Source organism: Scomber japonicus, chromosome 5 (assembly GCF_027409825.1).
Source record: "Scomber japonicus isolate fScoJap1 chromosome 5, fScoJap1.pri, whole genome shotgun sequence".
NCBI classification, from domain to species: Eukaryota; Metazoa; Chordata; class Actinopteri; order Scombriformes; family Scombridae; genus Scomber; species Scomber japonicus.
The window spans coordinates 36,498,281-36,521,169 of NC_070582.1; the positions used below are offsets into that span (position 1 = coordinate 36,498,281).

The 22,889-nt window shown below is 39.4% G+C and overlaps 1 protein-coding gene across 1 annotated transcript in view; it reads right to left on the minus strand.

Moving 5' to 3' along the window:
• Positions 1-22,889, minus strand: part of LOC128359528 (cytosolic carboxypeptidase 4) — a 170,899-nt gene that overhangs the window by 126,276 nt on the left and 21,734 nt on the right. Inside the window, exons 7-10 of the mRNA XM_053320017.1 lie at positions 20,770-20,807; positions 10,635-10,843; positions 8,307-8,472; positions 7,905-7,972 (exon numbers count right to left, since the gene is read on the minus strand). Coding sequence (XP_053175992.1) covers positions 7,905-7,972; positions 8,307-8,472; positions 10,635-10,843; positions 20,770-20,807 — 481 coding nt within the window. The remainder of the gene's footprint in view (positions 1-7,904; positions 7,973-8,306; positions 8,473-10,634; positions 10,844-20,769; positions 20,808-22,889) is intronic.

Sequence of the window (22,889 nt, forward strand, 5' to 3'; positions counted from 1 at the left end):
ATTTTTTCACTTTCATTTACTGAGCCTCTCCTGAAACTGTTTGGAGGCTCGATGGGGACGCCCACCCCCCACTTTGAAAACTTTATACTTTACCATGATATAATAAACACAAGTATTAATAGAGTACATACTGTGGCTCAGGAGGTACAGTGGTCGTCCACCAATTGGAAGATTGGCGGTTTGATTCCCGGCTCCTCCAGTCCTTGGGCAAAACACTTAACCCTAAATTGCTCCTGTTGCTGTGTCAACGGTGTATGAGTGTGTATGAATGGTTCGTTTCCCTCTGATGAGCAGGTTGGCACCCTGTGTGGTAGCTCCTGCCATCAGTGTATGAATGGGTGAATGAGACGTAATGTAAAAACACCTTGAGTGGTCATAACGACTAGAAAAGCGGTATATAAGTACAGTCCATTTAACATTTATATACAATCGTTGCTATGCTTCTACCACAGTGAATGATTTATCACAGTATACCATAATGTACACAGTATAACCATGTAAACACTGTGGCCATTTTCAACACTTACTATTTTGTAAGGGAAGATAAGATACTATTAAGTACAATATCAATTATATCTGTCACAACCACTTGCAAGATAACAGCTGTTCTTGAATTCACTGTTTGGAGCTCCTCACCTTCTAGCAGCTTGATGCAATCATGCATTAATTGTAATGGGGTAATTGTATGTTTTAATGTTTCTCAAATTACATGTTTTTCTGTTTTATGTAAAGCACATTGAGTTGCCATTGTGTATGAAATGCGCTTGCCTTGCCTTGCCTGTTGCAAACCACCATAGACTCCCACACAATTCAGCACTGGGATTGCACAGTGAAATCCTGTATGTTTGTAGGACAGCCTTGGTGATAACAGCTCACAAAACATGCTGAATATTTCTCTCCGTATATGAAAGTTGCTGACATACTGTTCCTGGTCAAAGGTTCCAACAACACAATCCCACCAATCATGATTCCTTCCCACAATAAAAATGTGACCAATATATCCAAAGATACGTTGGAAAGCATTAGCTTGAATTATTATTATTTCGGTCTTGTTTCATGCATTGCTGGTTGTTTACTTCCATTTTGGTAATCAAATCCTTGTGTAAGCATGCGGGTTGTTTCAAGTGTTAAGCCAGTGTAAAAACAGGTATCAGCTATCGGTCACTTTTAAAAGTAGATTTAAACAAATGGTCAAAAAAATTGGAAATATGCAAGATGCAGTGTAAATAAGGCCTAAGATCTGCTCAGCACTCAGCTGCAGTGCCCCTATGCCCACACCCCAGTTTAAATACTGTTTTAATGACTGCTTGGCCTAGAAGCAGGTGACCTTATGGAGCAAAGACCAGTAAGGAAAATCAAATCAAAAACCTCTGATCTGTTGGGGACAACAAATTAAAAACTGAAACCAATTTGGGTTTGTATGTTAGTGATTCACCAAGACGATGTAACATTAATGGAACTTTTTTTGACAAGCTGTATCTGTGAGTGTTGTAGGTAGCACACAGTACCGCTGCTGGAATAGCTATTGTCACTCCCCTGTTGAAAACAAAGAACATCTGTCTTTTCCTGTCTACCACATATAGCCTCACTGGGAATGCAGCATTAGTCAGTGAATGAGTCACTGTGTGCTATAAACAAATCATCCTCTCCAAATCACGTATGTCCTTTACTGAGAAATATCCTTCAAAAATAGTTTGATGCATAAATATTTTGGAAATGTTACATGTTGACGACATGTTTTTGTAAAAGTCACTCTGACTTAGGTCTTAGGACCTGGTAGCTTAAGCTGCTGTCACACATGCAGTCTATCCCTGAAATGTTCAGGTACATTTTTTGCATGGGGTCAAGTGTATATGGCAGCAGGGACTGATATTCAGGGAAATCTGTGCCAATTTCCCAACTCAAGACTTAGTTTCATTTCAGGGACAATGCCAGTAGAGCTGTGAAGGAAAGCAGTAACATTGAAGGGACAAGCAAGTAAAGGGTTACATCTGCCTGACAAAAGACGCTTTCACATGAAGCGAGTGAACCAATCACAAGAATCTGCTGATGACATTTGATTCCACAACTTGTTTATGGTTGTCCCATCTTCTTCTGTTGAGTTTAATGGCGGTTGGCATCCATAAATGTTGCATTATCGCTATCTGCTGGACTGTACCTTGCCCCATCTATTTCAGCATTGCGATGGCATGTACCTGAATGTAACTGCATGTACCTGAATGCATGCGTGAATAGTGAAAATCACTAGTGGTGACCAAAAACCCCAACCAAACTCCTAACTTGAGATGGTTTTACATTTGCTAAACACATCAGTTAGACCTCATCAAGCTTTTTTCTCTTTTAAAAAAGGGACAATGTTTCCAAATGAAACCAAAAAAGTATAAATGGAACCACAATGTTTGTTTTCATACTAAGCTTGTGTTAAAATGGAATAAAAGGCTGATCTTTCCTTATCGTGCCATACTATAATACCAAGGTTAACTAAGTGCCTTCTATGCATTAAATGGCGCTGGTTCAGTTATATACTGATCAAATACAAATCTCAGAACCTTTTGCAGGTTTCTAAGTTTTATATGTGTTAACTGGATTTATTTTTCAACCGACTCACTGACATTAACTATGTTAATGTGCTAGCCAGCTGAAGCTCTTACAATCTGCCAGCAACAGTTGTCATTTCAGTCAGAACAACTTGAGAAGCCTGCTTTTGTCTACTTCTGTTTTAAATTGCCATGGTTTAAGAATCAACTAATTTTAAGTGATAATTCTCTCTGCTGCTGAGAATATTTCTGTCTAACATGCAATCACTGTGCAATAAACTGAACTCAAGGTATTAGTGAGGAGTCATTGGTTTACATGGACTATAGGTGGACTGATCTTTAAGGGTGACCAGCTATTCTTGTTTTCTAATCTCAGCCACTCCTAACTGAGAAATATCTGGCTGCTGAGTCCCTCCAGAGTTTTCCTCTCATCTGCACTGCATTTGGTTTTTGAAAATGAAAATGATAACTGTGTTTATTTGCATATAGAGCAGGGAAATGAAATGCTGCAGATGTCTTATGACCTGTGAATGACTTCTGACATGGATAAAGTTTTATGATGGACAAGCTTTCCAAATCAGTTCAATTTATGTGTAAGATTTCTTGTTTTCCTCTTCTGATGTTGTTGCATTTCTTCCCATCCATTACTTTCAATCTGTTTTTCATGTGCCTCTCTCTCTGCTCTCTGCACCACTTCTCCCATCGTTCCAGTTTCCATTTTTCCTCCTCTTATCTCTCCCACCTCAGCTTTTGCAGTGTCTGTTGCTCTCTCCCCAGCCTCCTCATATTCTGGTTTCTCATTTTAAATCTCCTCTGTTCTCTTGGCTTTCTCATCTGATGTACCTCTTCTTTCATCCACTGCCACCACAGCTCCCCTCCAAACTGGGACAGCCTATACTTTATTATCCCTTTCATTAGCCTCCTCTATTTTGTCCTGTTTTTCATCATTCTTTCTTCCCTGTTTTCCCTGGTCCATCACTTCCAAAAATATGATCTGCATTCCTCTCCTCTGTTACTCCCCTGCTCTCTCCAATTTTGTTTTTGCCTATGTCTGAACACAGTGCTCTTTTGGTGGCTGGAACGATGTCCTACCGATAGCTTAACCACTTAATACACGCCCCTGTTTTTCATGTTGTTAGCCTAAACGACATGCACAAGTTGTGAGCAGCACAGATCCCACATAGTTTGAGACTCAGAGATGTGTCTGGTATCATTGGAAAGGAAACACTCTCAGGATTCTTGTAAAAGTGTCTGTGTGATTCTGTGACCTACTGACAAAGAGTGGCAGAGGTTACAATGATGGGGTTGTTTACTCGCCCATAGGTTTGCCTTTACAATGACATGTGTACAGACATTCAGGGACCTCTCAGCAGGATATAGACACAATGAGGCCACAGCCACAGGTCTTGGCTTCATGCAGTCCAAATTTGGAGTCAAAAGACCAAAAAATGAATTTTTCAGAGTTATTTTTCAACAGGTATGTCCATGCGTTTTCCTTAGGTCCTTTTTGGAGACTCCAAATGGACACTTGGTTACCAAAGCTGTATAACCGCAGTCAAACACCTATAACTTCACATCCCCTTTGCCTACAATCAAAATCTTGGTCTCTAATGAAAGCTGACACCATATTATTATTATTATTATTATTATTATTATTATTACATATAACCATATTTTTTTGTTTGGCCATATCTATTTATCTATCTATCTGTTTATTTTGTTATAAGTCATATGTCAAGTCGAAGAAGAACCAACCGTGTACCAAAATGCCGTGTGCGTAATGATATATGGTTCAACTCTTTTACACACCGGGCGCACGCCGGTTACGCTTGGAGTTTGTTTATGGACAGCCAAACTTGATAGCTTAGTGTCATACACCGTTGGAAACCTCTGACTATTGGCTAAAAGGTTATCTACTTCATTTCACCGAATATTTCCATAGGCTAGAACAGCAGTCAATCAAAGCCATGTCATCATTGTTGTCGGTCACATGTCCTCATTGGCTTTGGAGACATGTACTGCCTAATCCTAAACACCGATTGGCTTGTGTGTGGTGTCGTCAGAAGCAGGAGAGGCTCACGGTCGTAAACATCTAGTCACGTGTACTCTGAGATGGACGTGCAGGTCAGGAAATGACGTAAACGGACCGTATATGGTTTGTTATTTGTGTTATTACGTTACGTGTTGGACTAAATACATGTTGACATATTGAGGAAAGTATTTTGGTTTTATGGAAACGGATTTCATATTTCACAAGAATGGATATTTGGCGAGCTGTACAGAAAGTCCTGAGTCATAAGATGATCGTTGTGGATAAAGGGAAGACTTTGAAGGTATGTAGGCATTATAGCTTTTCTCACTTAGCTGAGTGGCTAGCCGAGCTAATCGCTAATACTATTACGACTGTGAGTAACCATATAATTCGTGAGTGGTCTTGAATGAATCAAGAGAATCTAAGCTTTCCAACAATGTACGGCATGAATATATATGTTTAAGGGTTGGTGTTTAAAACATTCAGAAGAACGTGTGGCTACCTCCTAACATCCGTCCCGTCCCGTAGACGAAACAGCGTGCGTTAAGAGGTTAAACCTCCGCTAATGCAATTTTTTCCCCCAAAAAAACTATATATGTGTTCTTTGGCCAATGGTTAGGGGTAGAGTAAAGACCCATTTATGCTCAACATACGTACGAAAATGTATGCGTCCTTTTCAAACGATGTTACCGTCACTGCTCACATACTTCCATGCGTCCTTTACGTTGGCATGGATGTTAACCAATACACCACCAGTGGGCAGCACAGAGTCAAAAGTTTATGACAACAACAAACTCAAAAACAAACATGGCGACTGTGGAGGAGATATTGATAATGTTCCTCATCAAAAATGATATGTTTAAAGTTTTTAACCAACTCACGCAACCTTTCCTCAAAAAGTTCTGCCATTATTATTTCTTCTTCGTGTCTCACGAGAGCTACATATCGGGTAGTGACAGCAACACTGCCCCCCCATGGTTTCTGGTGGTTCTGCTCCATTTGGTCCATACCCGTAAGCTTTATGGAAACGTACAGAAATATGGACGAAATGAACACGGAGCACGGACAGAAGGCTCCGTCTGTATCCGGATCCGTATTTAATGTTGAGCATAAATGGGTCTTAAGTTGTTTTGGAAAGTTTACATTTTGTTTCACTTTATTCCATATTTACATTTATTTTCTATCAAATCAATGTCCAAAAATACTAAGGAAAAGTTTCTATGCAGTTATAACAGTTTGAGTGGCATATAAAATAACTCCCCACAAAGATGAACATTTTTTAAATGAGTTTTTTTCTCTGTAGCACTCTGATTTTCAGTTGTTCATTGCCCCTGAATGATTTGGACTATAACTGTGACAGTGGTTCTGTGTGTATTTGCATTGTTGGATGTGTCTTTGTGTAATATTTTGGTGGATCCATGCTGTTAAAGTGAGAGTAAAGTAAAATGTTATGTAAGTCCTGGGAAAAAGGGTCCCAAACGACATCATCTTGCTACTTGAGCTTGAGGAAGAGGTCTGAGTCTCATAAGTGTACTCATTAAGTACACTCATTAAGATCTGAGTTAGCACTTGGACATAGTCATTATTTAATTTTAAATCCAGTGTGCTGGAGGACAGTGTCTGTAGTGTTCTTGTGCAGTGTGTCAAAACTCTAAACTAACTAACACCAAGTTAAACCGTCACCAATGAAGACAGAGTCGTAGTAAGGCCAACCATTTACTGTCACACCTCTTCATTAACATGCTGGTGAAAACTGTGAACAAACCATACAAAATATTCAGCATCCGTGTTTTTAACTAAATATAACATTGCACGACCATAAACATGGATTTACATCACTGTATGCACTTTAAGTAGAAGTTAGCTAGCATGTTTCTTAGCTTGTAAATAAATGTAAATAAACTCATTTTTAACCACTTGTCAAATCTACTTTTTATCAAAACATTACTATTTATGTCTTTTTAACATCCTAAATTAAATAAATGAACTTATGGCATTGCTTCTATGATGCTTTTTAGCGGACGGAGACAGATTACATTCAGAGCATGCATAAGATGTCTGCCTTGCTTTTCTGAACAAGCTGGGAGTGAACATAGACAGGAAATGAGCTATCAGGAAGCGACTTGAAAGGACGTGAAGTCATCAGTAATCAAATATCAAAATAAGTCTTTCTTAAAGACAAGTTAAACTTAAGAGAAGATGTCAATACATCATTTTAACTGAAACAAGCACAAATAATTATTCAAAGGAGACATTTGTAAGAAATAAAAGAATGCCTTAGAGGCAGCACAGTGTCACTCGACTAATACTTATCTTTAATACTTTGTGGACAAGGATTTTTAGTGAGTTATCCTTGTCAAGATATTTAATAATGTCTATACAAGGTTTTTTTTATAGTTCTGATAAAAGTGGAGAGTTTTTGTTCCAAATCATAGAACATTCCAGTTTTATTTACATCTGAGTCATTAGCAGACACTCGTCATTAGTGTTAGATAGGCAGTTCCATCAGCAGTTCTCCTCACCTGAACCTGTGTGACAGCTGCTGAACTCACTGTGAACTTGACTGTACTGTAGGAGCAGCGGGTTATATGTCAGTAGTGATTAAGGAGCAGTACAAAAGTCAAGTATTACTGGGATGTGCATATACACCTGCTCAGACCAGGTACACTGTATGAGCTTCTGTGAAGTCATTAACAAAGATGAAAATTAGCCCTAAATGATTTTGAACTGATACAAGTAGGATTCTTCCTCTAGCGGTAAATAAAAAGGAAAAAAACCTAAGTGGAAAAGCATTTTGCCACTGTTTCTGTTATCAAACGTAATAGTTTAGGTTGTCAATCAAAATAACTCTCTATCTATCTCTCTCTCTGGTCTACAGAGTCAGTGGGCTCTACCAACATATCTAGGAGTCATTATTTATGATTTCCCAAAACAACAATATATGTTTTGGATTTGTGATGAATTACTTCACGTTCTTCTCATCACTTTCTATTAGCAGAAACATATTTGAATGACTTTATCAAAAGAGGACTGTGTTACTGTAGCACCAGTGTGTCTTCTTCTTCCAGTACTAAATATCAAGCAATGTATAAAGACATGATCCTGGTTAAAATCAGTTTCAATTGATCTGCTGTTCTAAAAGCAATCAAGATATTTATGGGGTAACTGAAATCTGTGGATAAATTATGAAAAACACACAGATTTTGAATGAACACACTCCTTCTTAGCGTGTGGGAGGACCTATGGTGGTCATCAAACTCGCAAAACCTGACTATACTTTGTTGATACTGACTATCAACAAAGCCATAAATACAGAGTCACAGGTGCACACTTACATAGTCTTTACTGTCTGCCTCTTCATTATCTTCAGGCTCTTCTTCATCACTCTCGTCAGCGCTCTCATCTAAATAAACAGACACAACACAAGTGGAAATGTCAGTGTGTGTCAGTGTCCGAAATCCACATCCAAATATACAGTGTCATATCCACACAAGCGTCAAATGTGATTTTACGTTACTTGAAAGAATCTAAACATGTTTAATACACACAATAATAAACTTCCACACTGCATCCATATACATTTAATCCTGCATTGGGAACTTTTAAAACATTTTTTAGTGTGTTCTTGTGTTGAATTGTTGGGAGAGTATGACAGCTGCTAAAACCACAGAGTTTAGGACAGTTTATCACAGATTCAGTACTAACAGCTGGTGCTTAGACTGACAGAAGGTGAATACCTGATAGCACATCTATATCAGGGAAAACATGAGGTCTTCCTGGCAGGGGGAAGGAGTATGCAGACTGATCTGATGTCAGTGGTAGACAGGTTTTAGGAAGACACTTCCTCATCAGCTGGACAGAGGGCTCCACCAGCGGCTCCAGACCTTTATTCAACAAACATGTCTGTGGATACAAAGATAAATAACATGTTAAAGTCAGTTAATAGACTTATCTGTAGGGAGACAACATTTACTGTGCATCTCATTCATGGATTGTAGTGTCTTGAACTAAGAGTTAAAACTAACTGCATCTTCAGGCACACTAGTGTCAATTTCAAAAATGGAAACTTCACAAATAGTTTGTGAGATGTGTTTTCAAGCATTCAGTCTTTTTTTAAACTTGCTCAGCTGCAAGAAGCTGTTCCAGTTCTGTTCTGTGTTGCATTTCAGCATATTAGTGTTTCTATAAAAGGCACATGCACTAATCTGACACAATTGTGTGTTATAACACATTGCTTAAAGAAAACCAAAATGATATCATGAATTGTGCAGCACTGAAACCTAAGATTGAAATACTTTGTTCATTAAAAATTGATCCATGGCTGGAAGAATACATTTAAGTCAAGACACCAGTATGCATGCTACATATAAGTGATGCAGATGCAGTGATGGATTTGTGTCGAGTTTGTGTTTTTTGACAAACCGGGACAAAAAGCTTCTAATACCACATTCACATTGAGCCTGTCAAATGTATAAACAAACCTTGTTATGGCCCTCTGTCCACATAGACATTGTTTTAATGTGGATGGAGGTATATGCAGGAACAAGGTGAAACTCTGCTGTGGATACAGGTTGTTTTCAGTTACTTACTTATTGTAGACATGATGTTCTCTCTGCTTTTCAGTCAGAGAAATAGAACAAGTCTGACATTCTGATCTTTCTAAAGCGAAGACCACAGGAAAGACTGAAGTGTTTGATGCATCATGTATCTCATTCAGACTAATCCATTTCAACCTATGGTGATGAAGGCTGTAATGTCGGACTTATATGGCACCAGCAACTTGCTCAATCAGCTCAGGTGAGCAGGCTTATTTCAGTGCCTCTTATCTCAGTTTGAAAAGCACTAAAGCCTCCATTATCTTCAGGTAATAGTGCAGAGCTATCAGTTAAAGTATCACAGTTCTCCTCTTCATTAACTGCTGATGCTATGAATGCAGACATTTATAGAAAATGCATGATGCAGCTTCTCAACATAAACAGACATGTCAGAGCATGATTGAGCCATAGGCACTTAGCAAAGACAGACAGGTTGTGTTTAAGTGTGTTTTCACACCTGTGCTATTTAGTCTGGATGGATTATGGTTGGTTTTAGCCTTCAGTGTGATTCGTTTGGGCAAGTCTGAACCAATACAACCGAACTAATTCTAGCATGGTTTGTTTGTGGTGGGAACATGATCCAACCTCAGTCCAGTACAACTAGTATGCATACTCTGCCAGTTTGAGCTAAAAAGCTCCCGTAGCCAGGTGTGCTTTGCATGCTGGGAAGCAGATGAGTGAATTAACAGATGCTAACAACTAGCCAGAGAATGAATAGAACGAATCAAACTGGACTGACGCAATGTAGTATGTTGTTCTTGACCAGAGGACCTTCTTCAGAATGTTCTCCATGTGTTTATGTTCTTGCTCCTCACGGTGTCAAGAAGTGAGAACATTCTTACCTCGATTATAGCGAGACATTTAGGTATGCTTGGATTTTTCACCGTAAGAAAAGAAACTGATGCAGGGGCCTTAAATCATCATTCATTTAGTGTTTAAGTTCACTTTAAATCGTAATTAAAGGTTACAATACATTAATCTAATAAAGCCGAATTTGGACAGTCTGAAGAGGCGCATCATTAAATCATTACTTCTGCAGTTAAGTTAGTAGAAGGCTAACCAGAAGTTAGCTTCTCAAATGGCAGACACTATCACAAGGCAGTCGGGCTTCTTGTTGGAAATGATGTAAAATTTGTGCAAATGATGTAGAGAAGAAACTTTGCTGTGTGTTCAGAAATTCTAAAAGGACTTGAACAAACAGTGATGTGAGAATGGCACATGACGACTTGGACACTGGTTTATCAGATATCACACTACCTGAACTATACTCATAGATTTGTGATCATGTTCATGAGACAGTGTTAACAGCTACAGTAAATACATTTTATTCCATAATCCCTCTAAGACAGGAGAAAGTGAATGACAAATACAAGATTTAAATAAAACTATTGCATCTCTGTAAACACAATCATCTATCCAAACAAAAAAAGAGTATGAAAGAGAAAGAATACAACACCTTCCGCATGTTACCTGTGTAGTTTGATGCAGCAGACTGATGCCTCCTTGGGACAACAAAGCATGTCTTCCTGCAGTACTGTAGGTGACCTTATGGAGGCAGCGCAACAGTGCGTGGCAGATTGATACAGCCACATGTTCAGTATCCTTGCTGTGCCAGTCCTCATAAAGCCTCAACAGACCAGAGCTGTAACCTTTAGATATCACCAAGCGAACGTTAGCCTCTGTGAGGAGGAGAGGGAGAGAAGGCATCAGCATGATTCACTCTGTGATCCCTTTTCTCATTACATCAACTTGAATGACGGCTGACTGGACAGAATGTGGACTGAGCGAATCCACACAAAAGCCTACAAAATAAGATCAAGACTTTTGTCACATCCATTTTAATTCATACTCAAACCCAATTTTGTTTGTGAATGTCTTTAATGCAGGTCATTAATTTGATTATGTCAGAAGTTAGTGACATCAGAATAACCCTGGATGAGGTTGACACTGGCAAATATCAGGGTCCAGATGGCATTGGATGTAAGATCCTTTTTTCCTCTGACGTGTAGTGTGTAGGAAATACTGAAGTGAAACATTAATATCTTACAATTGTACTGAAGTAAAGTACTTGATTGAATGCATTTTGTTACACTGCCTATGCATCTATATTTGTGTTGTGCTTTTGGCTGTAAGAAGAGAGTTAACACTAAAGTTCTAAAGAAGATGATGCAAATGAGCTGTATTGGTAGAGTAATCATTTAAGAATATCCCTGTCAGTCCTACATCTCTGCCTGTTGTCTGATTAGTCTGTTTAGTAGTAGGGCTTGTCGAGTGTTGTTGGCTTTTTTTCAGGTAGTTTTCTCTTAGACAAAGATACTAATAATGAAAACTAACACATCAGGGTTGTGTTCTGTTTTCTGCACTTGAGTTACAATTACAAATAATCATAACACAACAGAATCTTTTTGGAGAGCTGTGTTAGGTCTCACAGCTTTACCCCATGTGTCAAGAAGACTAAGAAACAAAGGGAGCCCTAAAGAAACTCCATTTCTTACAGTCCTTGGTTGTTCAAAGTTAGAACTCCACACATGGACCCAAGTCAACAAAACCAGACCCGCTCCTCTCTATTTGCTGCTCAGCAGCTCGGCTCTGTGCTCTCACATGTGGCCTGCTCACAGCAGACACACACAGAACCCTCTGAATTAACAGTGACGTGAGAGGCTGCTCAGGATTCAGCAACAAAGGCAAGTTAGCATAGAGCTGCTAACTCTGGCAATAAAGGGACGACCATCAACCACTTCTGTGACCTGCATGACTGGGCCACTGGTTACCCATCAAAGCCAGAACCACAGATCCTCTCAGCCTGATTCAACCATGGATCACCAGCTCAACAAAGTAGCACCTCTCGTCCTTCATGGAGAACATACTGGACACAGCATGGAGCAGCACACAGTTAAAGCACAGGACTGTTTAAGTTAATCAATGTACATGTATTGATTTGTTAATTGAGCTGTATAGTTGTGATGCCTGTTCATAGTTAGCTTACTGGTTAGTCACACAGCAATCACTGGGACCTGAGTACAGTATTTCATGCATCTACATGGCTGGAATGACAATACAATTCTACAGTAAAGCTGTTTCCACAATAGCCCAGCTGTTTATATTTGTCATATTAGATCAGCTGATAAATCAATAAACACATTTGGATCAATGGATGAAGAGGACAGGAGGAAGAACTAGCAGAATAGAATGCCCCATTGTTGTGTACAGATCTGATATAATATTACCACCTATAAAGGATTAATTCATATTTTTCAAGTCTGTAAAAATAAAATTGACGTGCTGTACAGTATGTAGGTGGGTATAGATCTTGATCACTGTACCAGTTCCTTCTACATTAGACTATAAGACAGGAGGGACAAAATCCAAAGCTAATATGTGGATTTAGCTGTTTCAGTTAGTGATGTGAAGAGTCTGTTTGGAATTAAATGAAAATTAAATTCCCTATTTTTTCGCCAGAAATGTTCCTTGCCAACCCCTACTGTATGTCGAGCAAAATGTAACATATTCAAGCTTATGTAAGCTTAGTCATGCTTAATACAGAATAATTCATAACACAGTCATTTTTAGTTGACCAATATAAATACATATACATACAGACATATTTGTAGTAACAAACAGGGAGCTAAAAAAATATTCATTAGTCCAAATTACTACTACTTTATCTATCTTATTTAACTACTACAAATTCAATACAGGTACATTATAATTGAGGTTGGGGAAGGGGCAGGGGAAGTCTTATCTTTAAGTCCTAAAACTACCAGCAGATATTTGTTTTGAATCAGTTCTTGGTCAATTTTCTACACAAGGATTAAGTAAAAAAAATATATAGCTGAATTGAAATAATCAAGGAGTTAGTGTTTATATGTAAATATATCTGACTTAATTGGATTACTATTAAATGAGGCAGTGGAAAGACAAGTATAAATAGTGTTTCATACATATTCAATGGTTTTCAAAAATGTGTTAAAAGCTGGTTTTGATTTGAGTATTTGGAATGTTCAGCTCTATTTCTACAGAGACAAACACTGCAGTTTAGTGGGTTAGATGCTGAACACAGAATATGTAAGTGTTGCTGTTGTAGACTTAATATGCTCCCAGAACACTTTGGAATCAGGAAGGAAACTGCATTCAAAATATTGGTCACAAGGAAGAAAAATATTTCAAATCTACAAATATGGCTTGATATTAGAGTAATTGGTGCCTTTATGTTCACTCCAAACATTGCATTACTGATCAAAGTGAAACACTGAGTGCAGGCTCATTTCAATGTTCTAGTTTATGAGGAACGCAGTCCCCTTGATGTTCTGTGCAAATTGGCACTGTAACATAAAGTGCAGCACAATATTGCATAAATCATGAAAAAGCTCAGGGCCCACCAAATTTCCAGCTGCCTCTGGAGTAATTCCTCTCTAAACTGTCAGTACACAAAATGTGCTCATGAATCTGACAAGAGTATTAGAAAGAAAAACTGTGTACACAACAAGAAAAGAAGGTGTGTTTAGACAGTGAGAGAGAAGAAGGAAGCATCATTTTTTGCTGACTTTATTTTCTGACTTGATTTGAGTTTGTATGCAGGCCCAGAGGGTTAGAAACAGGGAGGACACTGCATCCTCTCTGAGGAAGCCCTGCTGCTGCCTTGGATCCATTACAGAAGGACTCATTTCCACCCACTTATATCAATAGAAGAGAAGTTGCAGGCCAGGTACATATAGTGTGTGCATGCATCAAGGACTGACTGGAAAGAATAAATGGCTATGGATAATGGATACATCTGGTTATTTTCGATATCTCAGCAAAGCTCATGTACTGTACAGAGCCAAACCAACAGAATTGAATTGTTGACAGTAAGAATATACAATTTCTACAAAGTTACACATTAATGTTCTTGTGCTTCATTCCAGTCATTTGGGGAAAGTCCTTTCAAAGAAACAATGAGGAAGTGTTCATGTAACGTACAATGACCCTTTCACATATGAACTAAGCAGACCTATGGACAAGAGAAGTGGATACATAAATGAAACACAGTCATCAATAAAGTTTCCAGTTCTATCTGTGCTTTTCTTGCAATGACATTCCAAATATTTGATGTGAAAGGTATTCTGTCAAAAACTCCTTGTGTTTCCAGCTTCATGAAAAAATGATGGATCTGTGCATATTTCAATCCATCTATGCCAACAAATGAATGTAGTCTAATTTGAAGAATGTGTAAAAATGAAGCTGAGCACATGCATACTGCTCAGAGGATGCACTATTTTTTATTTCACCCTCTGAGCTTTTCCTTACTGCCACACTCTGAGGGGGGACGAACTTTAAAAGGTATACTATGAAGGATTTTCCCAAAAACACAAAAACTACATAAAAACTAAAATCATACCTGGTGATATATGCACATTGTATTATATTGGAAGATATTATAGAAATAACAGACTTATACAAAAATAATGCCTGTCAATCATCACTTATGATCCACTAGAAGTGTATAGTGGTGAATATGACCCTGCCTCCTGCCTGTATTATTTTGCTGTGTGTTGTATGTGGTCCCCAGCCAATAAACACAGGCAGGGTGTGAAGTTTGGACTCTATGAAAATGTAGCGATTAGGTGATATGCTGTCAGTCTCTCTCCTCTGCTGCACTCTGCTCTCTGTCTCTGGGTCATGGATGTATAAAGAGCTGCAGGTCTGACCAAGCGGAACTTAACACCAGAGAAGCCACAGCGGAAAAGATGAAGCTCTGCATTCAAACTAATCCGGCAACACTGCAGATGCCCACAGGTTTTTTGTGCTGAGGTCTGGTCCTGTTTATTTGTGCTTTAGAGCATTACCACATATAGAAAATAATGTTTCATTTACCTGATTCATAGCTTTGTTCTTGCTGATGCTGCTCTCTCTCTTCATTCACTCTCTAGCTCGCTTGACCTCTCTCTCACTCGCACTCTCTGTTGGGGAGTCACTATCACCCATCCACCTTTCCTGCAGAAGCCTAATGTGGCCCCGTACTGTATGTGTGAATACAAATTCAGCCAGAATGAAACCCATGGACTCCTGCACCACCTCGTGAGCAGCAAAGAGGAGGAGACACCCTCATCCCAGTCCTTGCTGAATTCAAGGCAATAAGTCCGCAGCATAGACTTGAGCGTTTGATGGAATCGCTCCAGAGCCCCTTGACTCTCTGGGTGATAGGCACTGGAGTAGCAATGGGTTATGTCAAAACCCGTGACATGAAGTTGGATCCCTGATCTGTCCGAATGACCTTTAGCAATCCAAAAAGGGAAAAGAACTTCACCAGCGCCTTAACAACAACAGGGACTGTGATTTTACGCAGGGGAATGGCCTCAGGAAAGCGAGTGGTGGAGCACATAACAGTCAGCAGAAACGTATTACCGGACTTCATGCGGGGCAAAGAACCCATGCAATCCAACACAACCCCCCCCCAAAAAGGGATTGGATAGAGTGGATATGGAGAAATGGTCTGGTTCGGCTTTCCAGACACCTGGTAGACATGACACGTTCTACAGTGCAGCCGCACTTCCTTTTTCAACCCCAGCCAAAAAAACTGCATAACACACGAAAATAAGTTTTGTGAACTCCGAGATGGCCAGCAGGAGGATTATCATGCGCCAAGGTGAGGATTTCAGGCCAAAATGGACAAGGAACCACCACCTGTGTCACCACACCCCAATTATCATGGGTGGAGACATGAGGTGGCGTCCACTTATACATGAGCACCCCATCCCGTAAGAAATAACCAGTCGACATAGACTCAATCTCACCAATCTCAAGTGTAATGTCCCGCTTCTGCTCAATAAGAAGCTGATCTCGGGACATACACACATTTGAACCTGGCTCCTTCACAGAAAAAGAAAAAACGGGCCCTGGGGAAGTCACAGGTGGAGGTATCAAATCACCAGAACTAGCCATGAAGCTGTCAGCTAAGTCTACTTCTTCCTGATCAGAACAGCTCTGAACCCGGCTTTTTGACATTGCATGAGTAACAGCAAAAAACTGAAAACACTTCTGGGTATTTCTGCTCTAAATCATCCAATCATCCAAAAGAGGGCACAGCAGTCACCTCAGGGTTAACTAACACCTTGTCCCCAGCTAGATCATTGCCCAAAATTAATGACACTCCATCAATCGGGAACTGCGGTCTAATGCCCCCAACTACATGTCCCTTAACCAACTCAGAGTCCAGGTAAATGACCCCCACAAACCGCATGCCAAACCTCTGAACCAAAACATCAGAGCTGACAGAGGATGTGTGTAATAAGGGCAACACACCTTCCATGATAACAAACTGTGAGGCTGCAGTGTCACGCAAAATAGTAACAGGAACCTGCGGACCCCAATCCTCCAGAGACACACACCCTTTCATAATAAAAAGACCATACATCTCAAGATCAGAGTTAGCAGGAACAGACTGACTGAGCAAAGACTGCTGCATGGACACGGATTCAGTTTTCACCAGGTTTACTGCTATAGTGGGCTTGTTCTTCTTGTTAAACACAAAACAATTATTTATGGTGTGACCACTCTTTTTTACAGAAACAGAAACAAACTGGTTTATCCCTGAACCGATGGTTTGGTCAAAAAAACACTACGCTCAAAGAGACTTCACAAAGACATCTTTATGCATGAGAACATACTCATCTTCAAGAACACCAGCATCAGACAATTTGGAGACTTTCTGCTCATTGATGTAAGTAGCATATTTATCTGGCAAGCAGTTTCTGAACTCCTGAAAAGTAACAAATTCTCAAAGTCAAGAGCTCCTTTCTCACGGCCAAAGTCAATGTAAGTCTGACTATCAGTCTTCCTAGGGCGTCGGAATTTCTGGCGGTATGCCTCAGGCACCAATTCATAAGCCCTAAGCACAAACACATTTGTTAACGTCAAAGTAATCAAAAGGAGAGTCAGACAGAGCAAATGAGGAAGACTGCTTCAGCTCAAGCTCTTTCAAATGAGGCTACTTTTTAGTTTCCTCCTCCATCTTCCTCAACTCCAATTTATTACTGAGTTCCTTCTCTTTTATATCTAAGCAGTGCATCTCAATTTCTAACTCCTTTAGTCGGAGCATTTCTTCTAGGTCCCGCTTGGCAACCGGCGAGCTCATAGCTGGCGCCCCCCGTGTCACAAGGCAGAACATCTTTTTCAGCCAAAGAGACCCACAAAGCAGATTTGATCCCCTGCTTCCGCAACTGTTTAGACACAGCTAAATCAAAGTGATGAGCAATCACACACAATTGCTCCAACGCAACACCTGCAGTACCTATCTATCAGTAAACACGCTGAGAGAAACAGCTACACTGACTTGGCAACAACAAGTAACACGCACAGCTACAGCGCTGAGGAAGAAAAACACCATCAGCAACTAACCCACACATATCCTGGACAAGCCCCTAACATACAGGCTTGCAGAGGTGTAACATATTTAAAAGCTCAGACACAAGAGTTCTAAATGAAACTAAAGTTTATTTAAACCAAACAGTAGAACGAGAGTGTGTGTGTGTGTGTGTGTGAGAGAGAGAGAGAGAGAGAGAGAGAGAGAGAGAGAGAGAGAGAGAGAGAGAGAGAGAGAGAGAGAGAGAGAGAGAGAGAGAGAGAGAGAGAGAGAGAGAGAGCAACAGCGCCCCTACAGGCCCACATGTAACAGGGAGGAGGGGTCAACTTTGCATGCACATCAACCAAGATACTGTGCAATCCTGTACAACAGTCCTGCATAGTATACCTTTATAGATGTAAGATTTGAAAAAATGGCTTTAATGTAGTTGGACACTTTTACACTGTGTGGTGTAATAAAGACTGGAGCCTCTAGAGGCCACTAACAGACTTCAGGCTGTTAGTCTTCCCATTTCAACCCAAACCTTGAAATCACACATTTTACTTTGCTATTTTAGATTTTAACAAGATCACATTGGTGGCCACTGTCACTTTACAAGATAACCATAGCTAAAAAGCAAGAGCTCTTCACAACACCTCTGGCCCTGAGACAGATACTTCACTGTCTGCCTGCAGCTGAGAATCAAAGAGAATAAATTACTGACTCACCAGACTGGAAGAAAGAGCATGTTTAAAGATGCTGAAGAGACAGAGAGATGGTGGAGGGAGGTGTATATGTGATGTATACTGTACATGAAACCAAAAGAGACCAACAAGAGAATGTAATGCATGTTTCTGTGTCAATATATATGGGAGCTATTGCAATACTATAGAAGGGGAAAAAACCCATTTCCTCAATTCAGAATGTCTCACACACTCAATGAGTATGTGTTTGTGAGAAAGAAAAAACTGATTCAAGCAGACACACAAATTTGCACACGCATGCATACACAATCTGGGACAGGTTCTCAGCCTGAAAACGTCGAACCGCTGGAAACAAATGACAACAGAGACCCCTGCAGGATAGATCTACACATTGCAACACATGAGTTTTGCCACCACACTAAACAAAATAGAAGACTAGTGCAGTGCTGATTCAAAAGGTCCCTGTTTGGAACAGGACGATGTCTTGGCCTCCAGTATTGCTGCCTGCAGCTTTCTTGAGAACCATTCAACCACTCAAATAATTTCACACTCAACACTTCACTTCCTTGGGTCCTCAGCAGTACACATGCCCGGTGTGAGGACGACTGAATGAGAGCTTATTGAGAAAATACATTTCTATTGTTTATAAGGTTGAGAAATTCAACTTCAGCCAATAAGAGTTATTTTTCTCTTATATTCCGGACCCATACGGATTGGTGGTGATTATCTGGTAGTTTTATACTGAGTAAATTACACTCACCACATACAACCACCTAAAACAATGTAGCACAGTGACACTATATTGTTGAATTAAAAAATAGTCAGGTCACAGCAATTTTCTCCTATGGTGGCAGAAAAACACTGCTGTAGAAAACACACATATTACTTTAAATACTTTATATGAGCTAAGGTTTTTCTATTGTCCTGTTAAGTACACAGAGATGTCACATAAAAAGAAAGAATTTGGAAAAGTTATACGTTGAGGATGTCAGCTGTTTAAAAGCAGCCAAAATACCTCTAAAACATTAATAAGTGTCAATCATGCAGGTGATACTGGAGTTATGTTCATTTTCACAGCAAGTGAACAATATTGTTATGGAATTGCCAGTTTGCAACAGAGAAATCTAATGATTTTAATCATACACTGACATTATGAACTCCACTGAGAGGTAGCTGCTTCTTACATCTGTCAGTCCACTGTGCTCTTCAAAACCTTGAAAAATAGAATATGAGACAAAACTTTCTATACCTGCCAAAATGATCATTGGTGGGGCTTTGATTTACTTGTGTTAAAAGCTGTTTGTGTTACTTTTAACTAACTAACTAACTGCACGTATATGACATATTTGACATATTTGTTCCATACAATATTTAACACATTGAACTGTTCAACATCACCTGTAAAATAAAATCCTGCCACTGGTTGAATCCCCTAATTTAGTTGTGCTGAGTCCAACATATGTGCAACAGTGTGCTGTACGCACATCTCCTCTGACAAACTGCTGGCTAAAAATGACTTAATGTCAGTATAAGAAACATCAAACACAAACAACCCTGAAATTCCTTTCATTTCCGTTGTCCACCTCTGATGAGACCAAATTGGAGTTTTTTGGCCATCAGACCGGACACTGTTTGGTAGACACCAAATACTGCACATCACCACAAACACACCATCTCCACCACCGCAGGGCCTGGCAGGCTTGTAAAGGGTAACATGAATACAGCAAAATATCACAAACTCCTGGAGGACAATCTGATTCAGTCTGCAAGAGAAGATGTCATTTCTAGCAAGACAATTACACGATCCATACAGAGAAACCTACACAGAAATAGTTTAAAGACAACAAAGTGAATGTTCTGGAGTGGTTGAGATTTTGTGCACCTGATTGCTCAGAAGAAACAATTGAGAAACTTTGTTCTCACATATATCTCATAGTTGTCAAGAAGAAATGAATGAGACACTATTGAGATCTCTTATCTGACTTTCTTTTCCTCTGGGGACTTGAAGGGAATTAATATTTATGCCCTTATTTTACATTATATATTTTTATTTAATTGACATTACTTTGTAGAAATCTGTTTTCACAAGGGGGTGGATACTTTTTAAAGGCACTGTATGTTCAGCATAAGAGACAGACTGATAATGTGGGAGGTAGGTTAACATGGAAGATTATTAATCAGAGTTCAGGTGGATGCCATCTCTTTTAGGTCATCCCAGCAGAAGTGCAAGAATTGAATAGCTTCTTATTGCTATTTTCTAAAACCTGTAAGCTGCTACTGATAATGACTTCTTATTTTCTTTAACTGGACTAGGCAGTTTATGTCACTTATTACAAAGACAGCTAACATCCTGCCACTGGAACCAAAATATATTTACTTGAGGGATGATGAGATGACCACATAAGAAAAAGAAAAGAAAAGGAAATACATCATTAAACAAGAAATAGCCCAAGAAATGTAAGCACTGTGGAGAGATATGGTGTGAGTGCTGTTATGTGGTGGTGGTGATGATGATGAAGGTGTACATCCATCATACTGGGTGAATGAAGCTGGTGAATGATGAGACTCATGAAAAACTTACTTGTGCTCAGCAAAGCAGCAAAGGCATTGATGGCTGCCCTGGAAAACAAATGGAAGATAAATAAGTTAGTCTGTCAATCACTTGAATAAGTGGTGTTTTGGTAGTTTTGTTATGACAACAAACACAAAATTGAATTCATTATATAGTCAGGCGAACATGGTGTTATATAGCTTTGAAGCATCACATTTTAAGAAAAGTACAATCTTGGATATAATACAAAAAAAATTCAAGAAAAGTAACCCTGTTCTTAGACACTACTTGATGAGATTATTGGGCTTTAAAAACTCTACATGCGGCTTCAGTGGTGAATATGATTGACTCCTTTGCTTGCTGTCACCCTTGATGGTGAACTAGGAAAACACATCAGCTGGCATGATAAGAACCTGCCCTGTGTCAAAATCAGTTTAACAAAAAACAGTTAAAGTCTTTGTAAAGTAAGAATAAATATGTGTTCTGAGTTTGACATACCACAGAAAAGTGTGTTGTTAACCACCCTGCCAAATTTGAATGATTAAAAAAATCGTCAAATATATGACATTAGGCTTCAAAGTTGTGTAAAACTCAGTCTCTTTCTCTGCTACCAAACGCTGTGGCAGTGCCCGCCTACCAAGTGTCACCTGTCAATCAAAGTCACCACCTCTACCAGGACGCTACGTCTGAGAGCTTTCTGCTGCTAACTCAGCTGCTAGCTCGGCGGCTAACTCAGCTAACTGGCTAACTGTAGTAGCAGTACTGTGTTTTCAGACCCGTCCACTAAATCCTGAACACAGAAATCTTGAAAAAACAGTTTGTGAAGCCTAGCTCCACAATTCAATTCTAAATGGTTTGTCTTATATTTAGTTGTAGTGTGCGTCCATTTTGTTTATCCCTTGTGTGTCATTTGATTTGGCCAAGCCAGTTTATACGAGTCATTATGTTGGGTCAGTTCTGTTCAGTTAGTTTCTCAGTTTCTTTACTGTTATATTGAGTATAGTTATCCTCTGTTGACCTCTTTCATAGACATAGTTATTAAGTTATAGGCTTTGTAAAAGTGTTTGATCTTTGAGGGTAAATAAAAACCCTATTTCTATCTTATCTTCCTGTCTCATCATTGCTTCACTGCTTGATCCTTACCAGACACCTTCTTTGCAGCAGCCGATTCTATGCTTATATGGTGAAAATATGAAATGAATCAGCATTCAATCAGATAAAACCACAAGAAAACTTGAAGCCATACTGACACATCAAATTAGAAGGACATAAAAATGAATTCAAAGTTATCAAATTTCAGCGGTCAAAAAAACATGTGACAAAACCAAAAGAGTGCTTGCCACTTCTAGCTCCTCACATAGCAGCTGATACTAGCTGAACTGCAAGTAGTTAGCATTCAATAGCCTAAACTTCTTCCCCGGAGTTGTCTGTGCTTTCTCGTCTCACAGGTAAAGATTCCAGTCCTGGACCTTCAATGTGCTTCCCTCTCCTCTCCCTCCTCTCTTTCCTCTCTACTCCAACCGGTTGAGGCAGATGTTCTCCCACTCTGAGTCTGGTTCTGAAGTTTCTTCCTGTTAAAAGGGAGTTTTTTCTTGCTACTGACACCAAGTGCTTCTCATGTGGGAATGTTGGGTCTCTTTAAATTACAACCTGAAGAGTTCGGTTTAGAACCTGCTCTATGTGTAAAGTGCCTTGAGATAACTTTGTTGTGATTTGGCGCTATACAAATAAAGATTGATTGATTGATTGATTGATTGATTGGTTAGCACCATGATTAGCTGGCTAATTGAGTCTGATGCTCCCTCTGACAATAACATGATTATCATAGTGCCTGATAGATGGGGAGTGTCCACCCTGCACGTCACAACATCATTTAACTAAAATACAATGACTGGAAATCCCCTGTTTTTTTGTTTTTTTAACATAATTAATCAAATGATCAAATTATAATTTTGGCTCCAACACATTCCTATGGGTCATTCTGAGTGCATCACTACAGTGGTTAGATTGCATAAACACAACTATAGGTCCTTTTTTCAGGCTGAATTTAAGACCTATAGTGTTTTTCAATGATGAGTATGTTTTGGATCCAACCCATGATATCACTGGTGAAGCGGGAAGCCAATTCAGCTGTAAATGTAACAAAACAA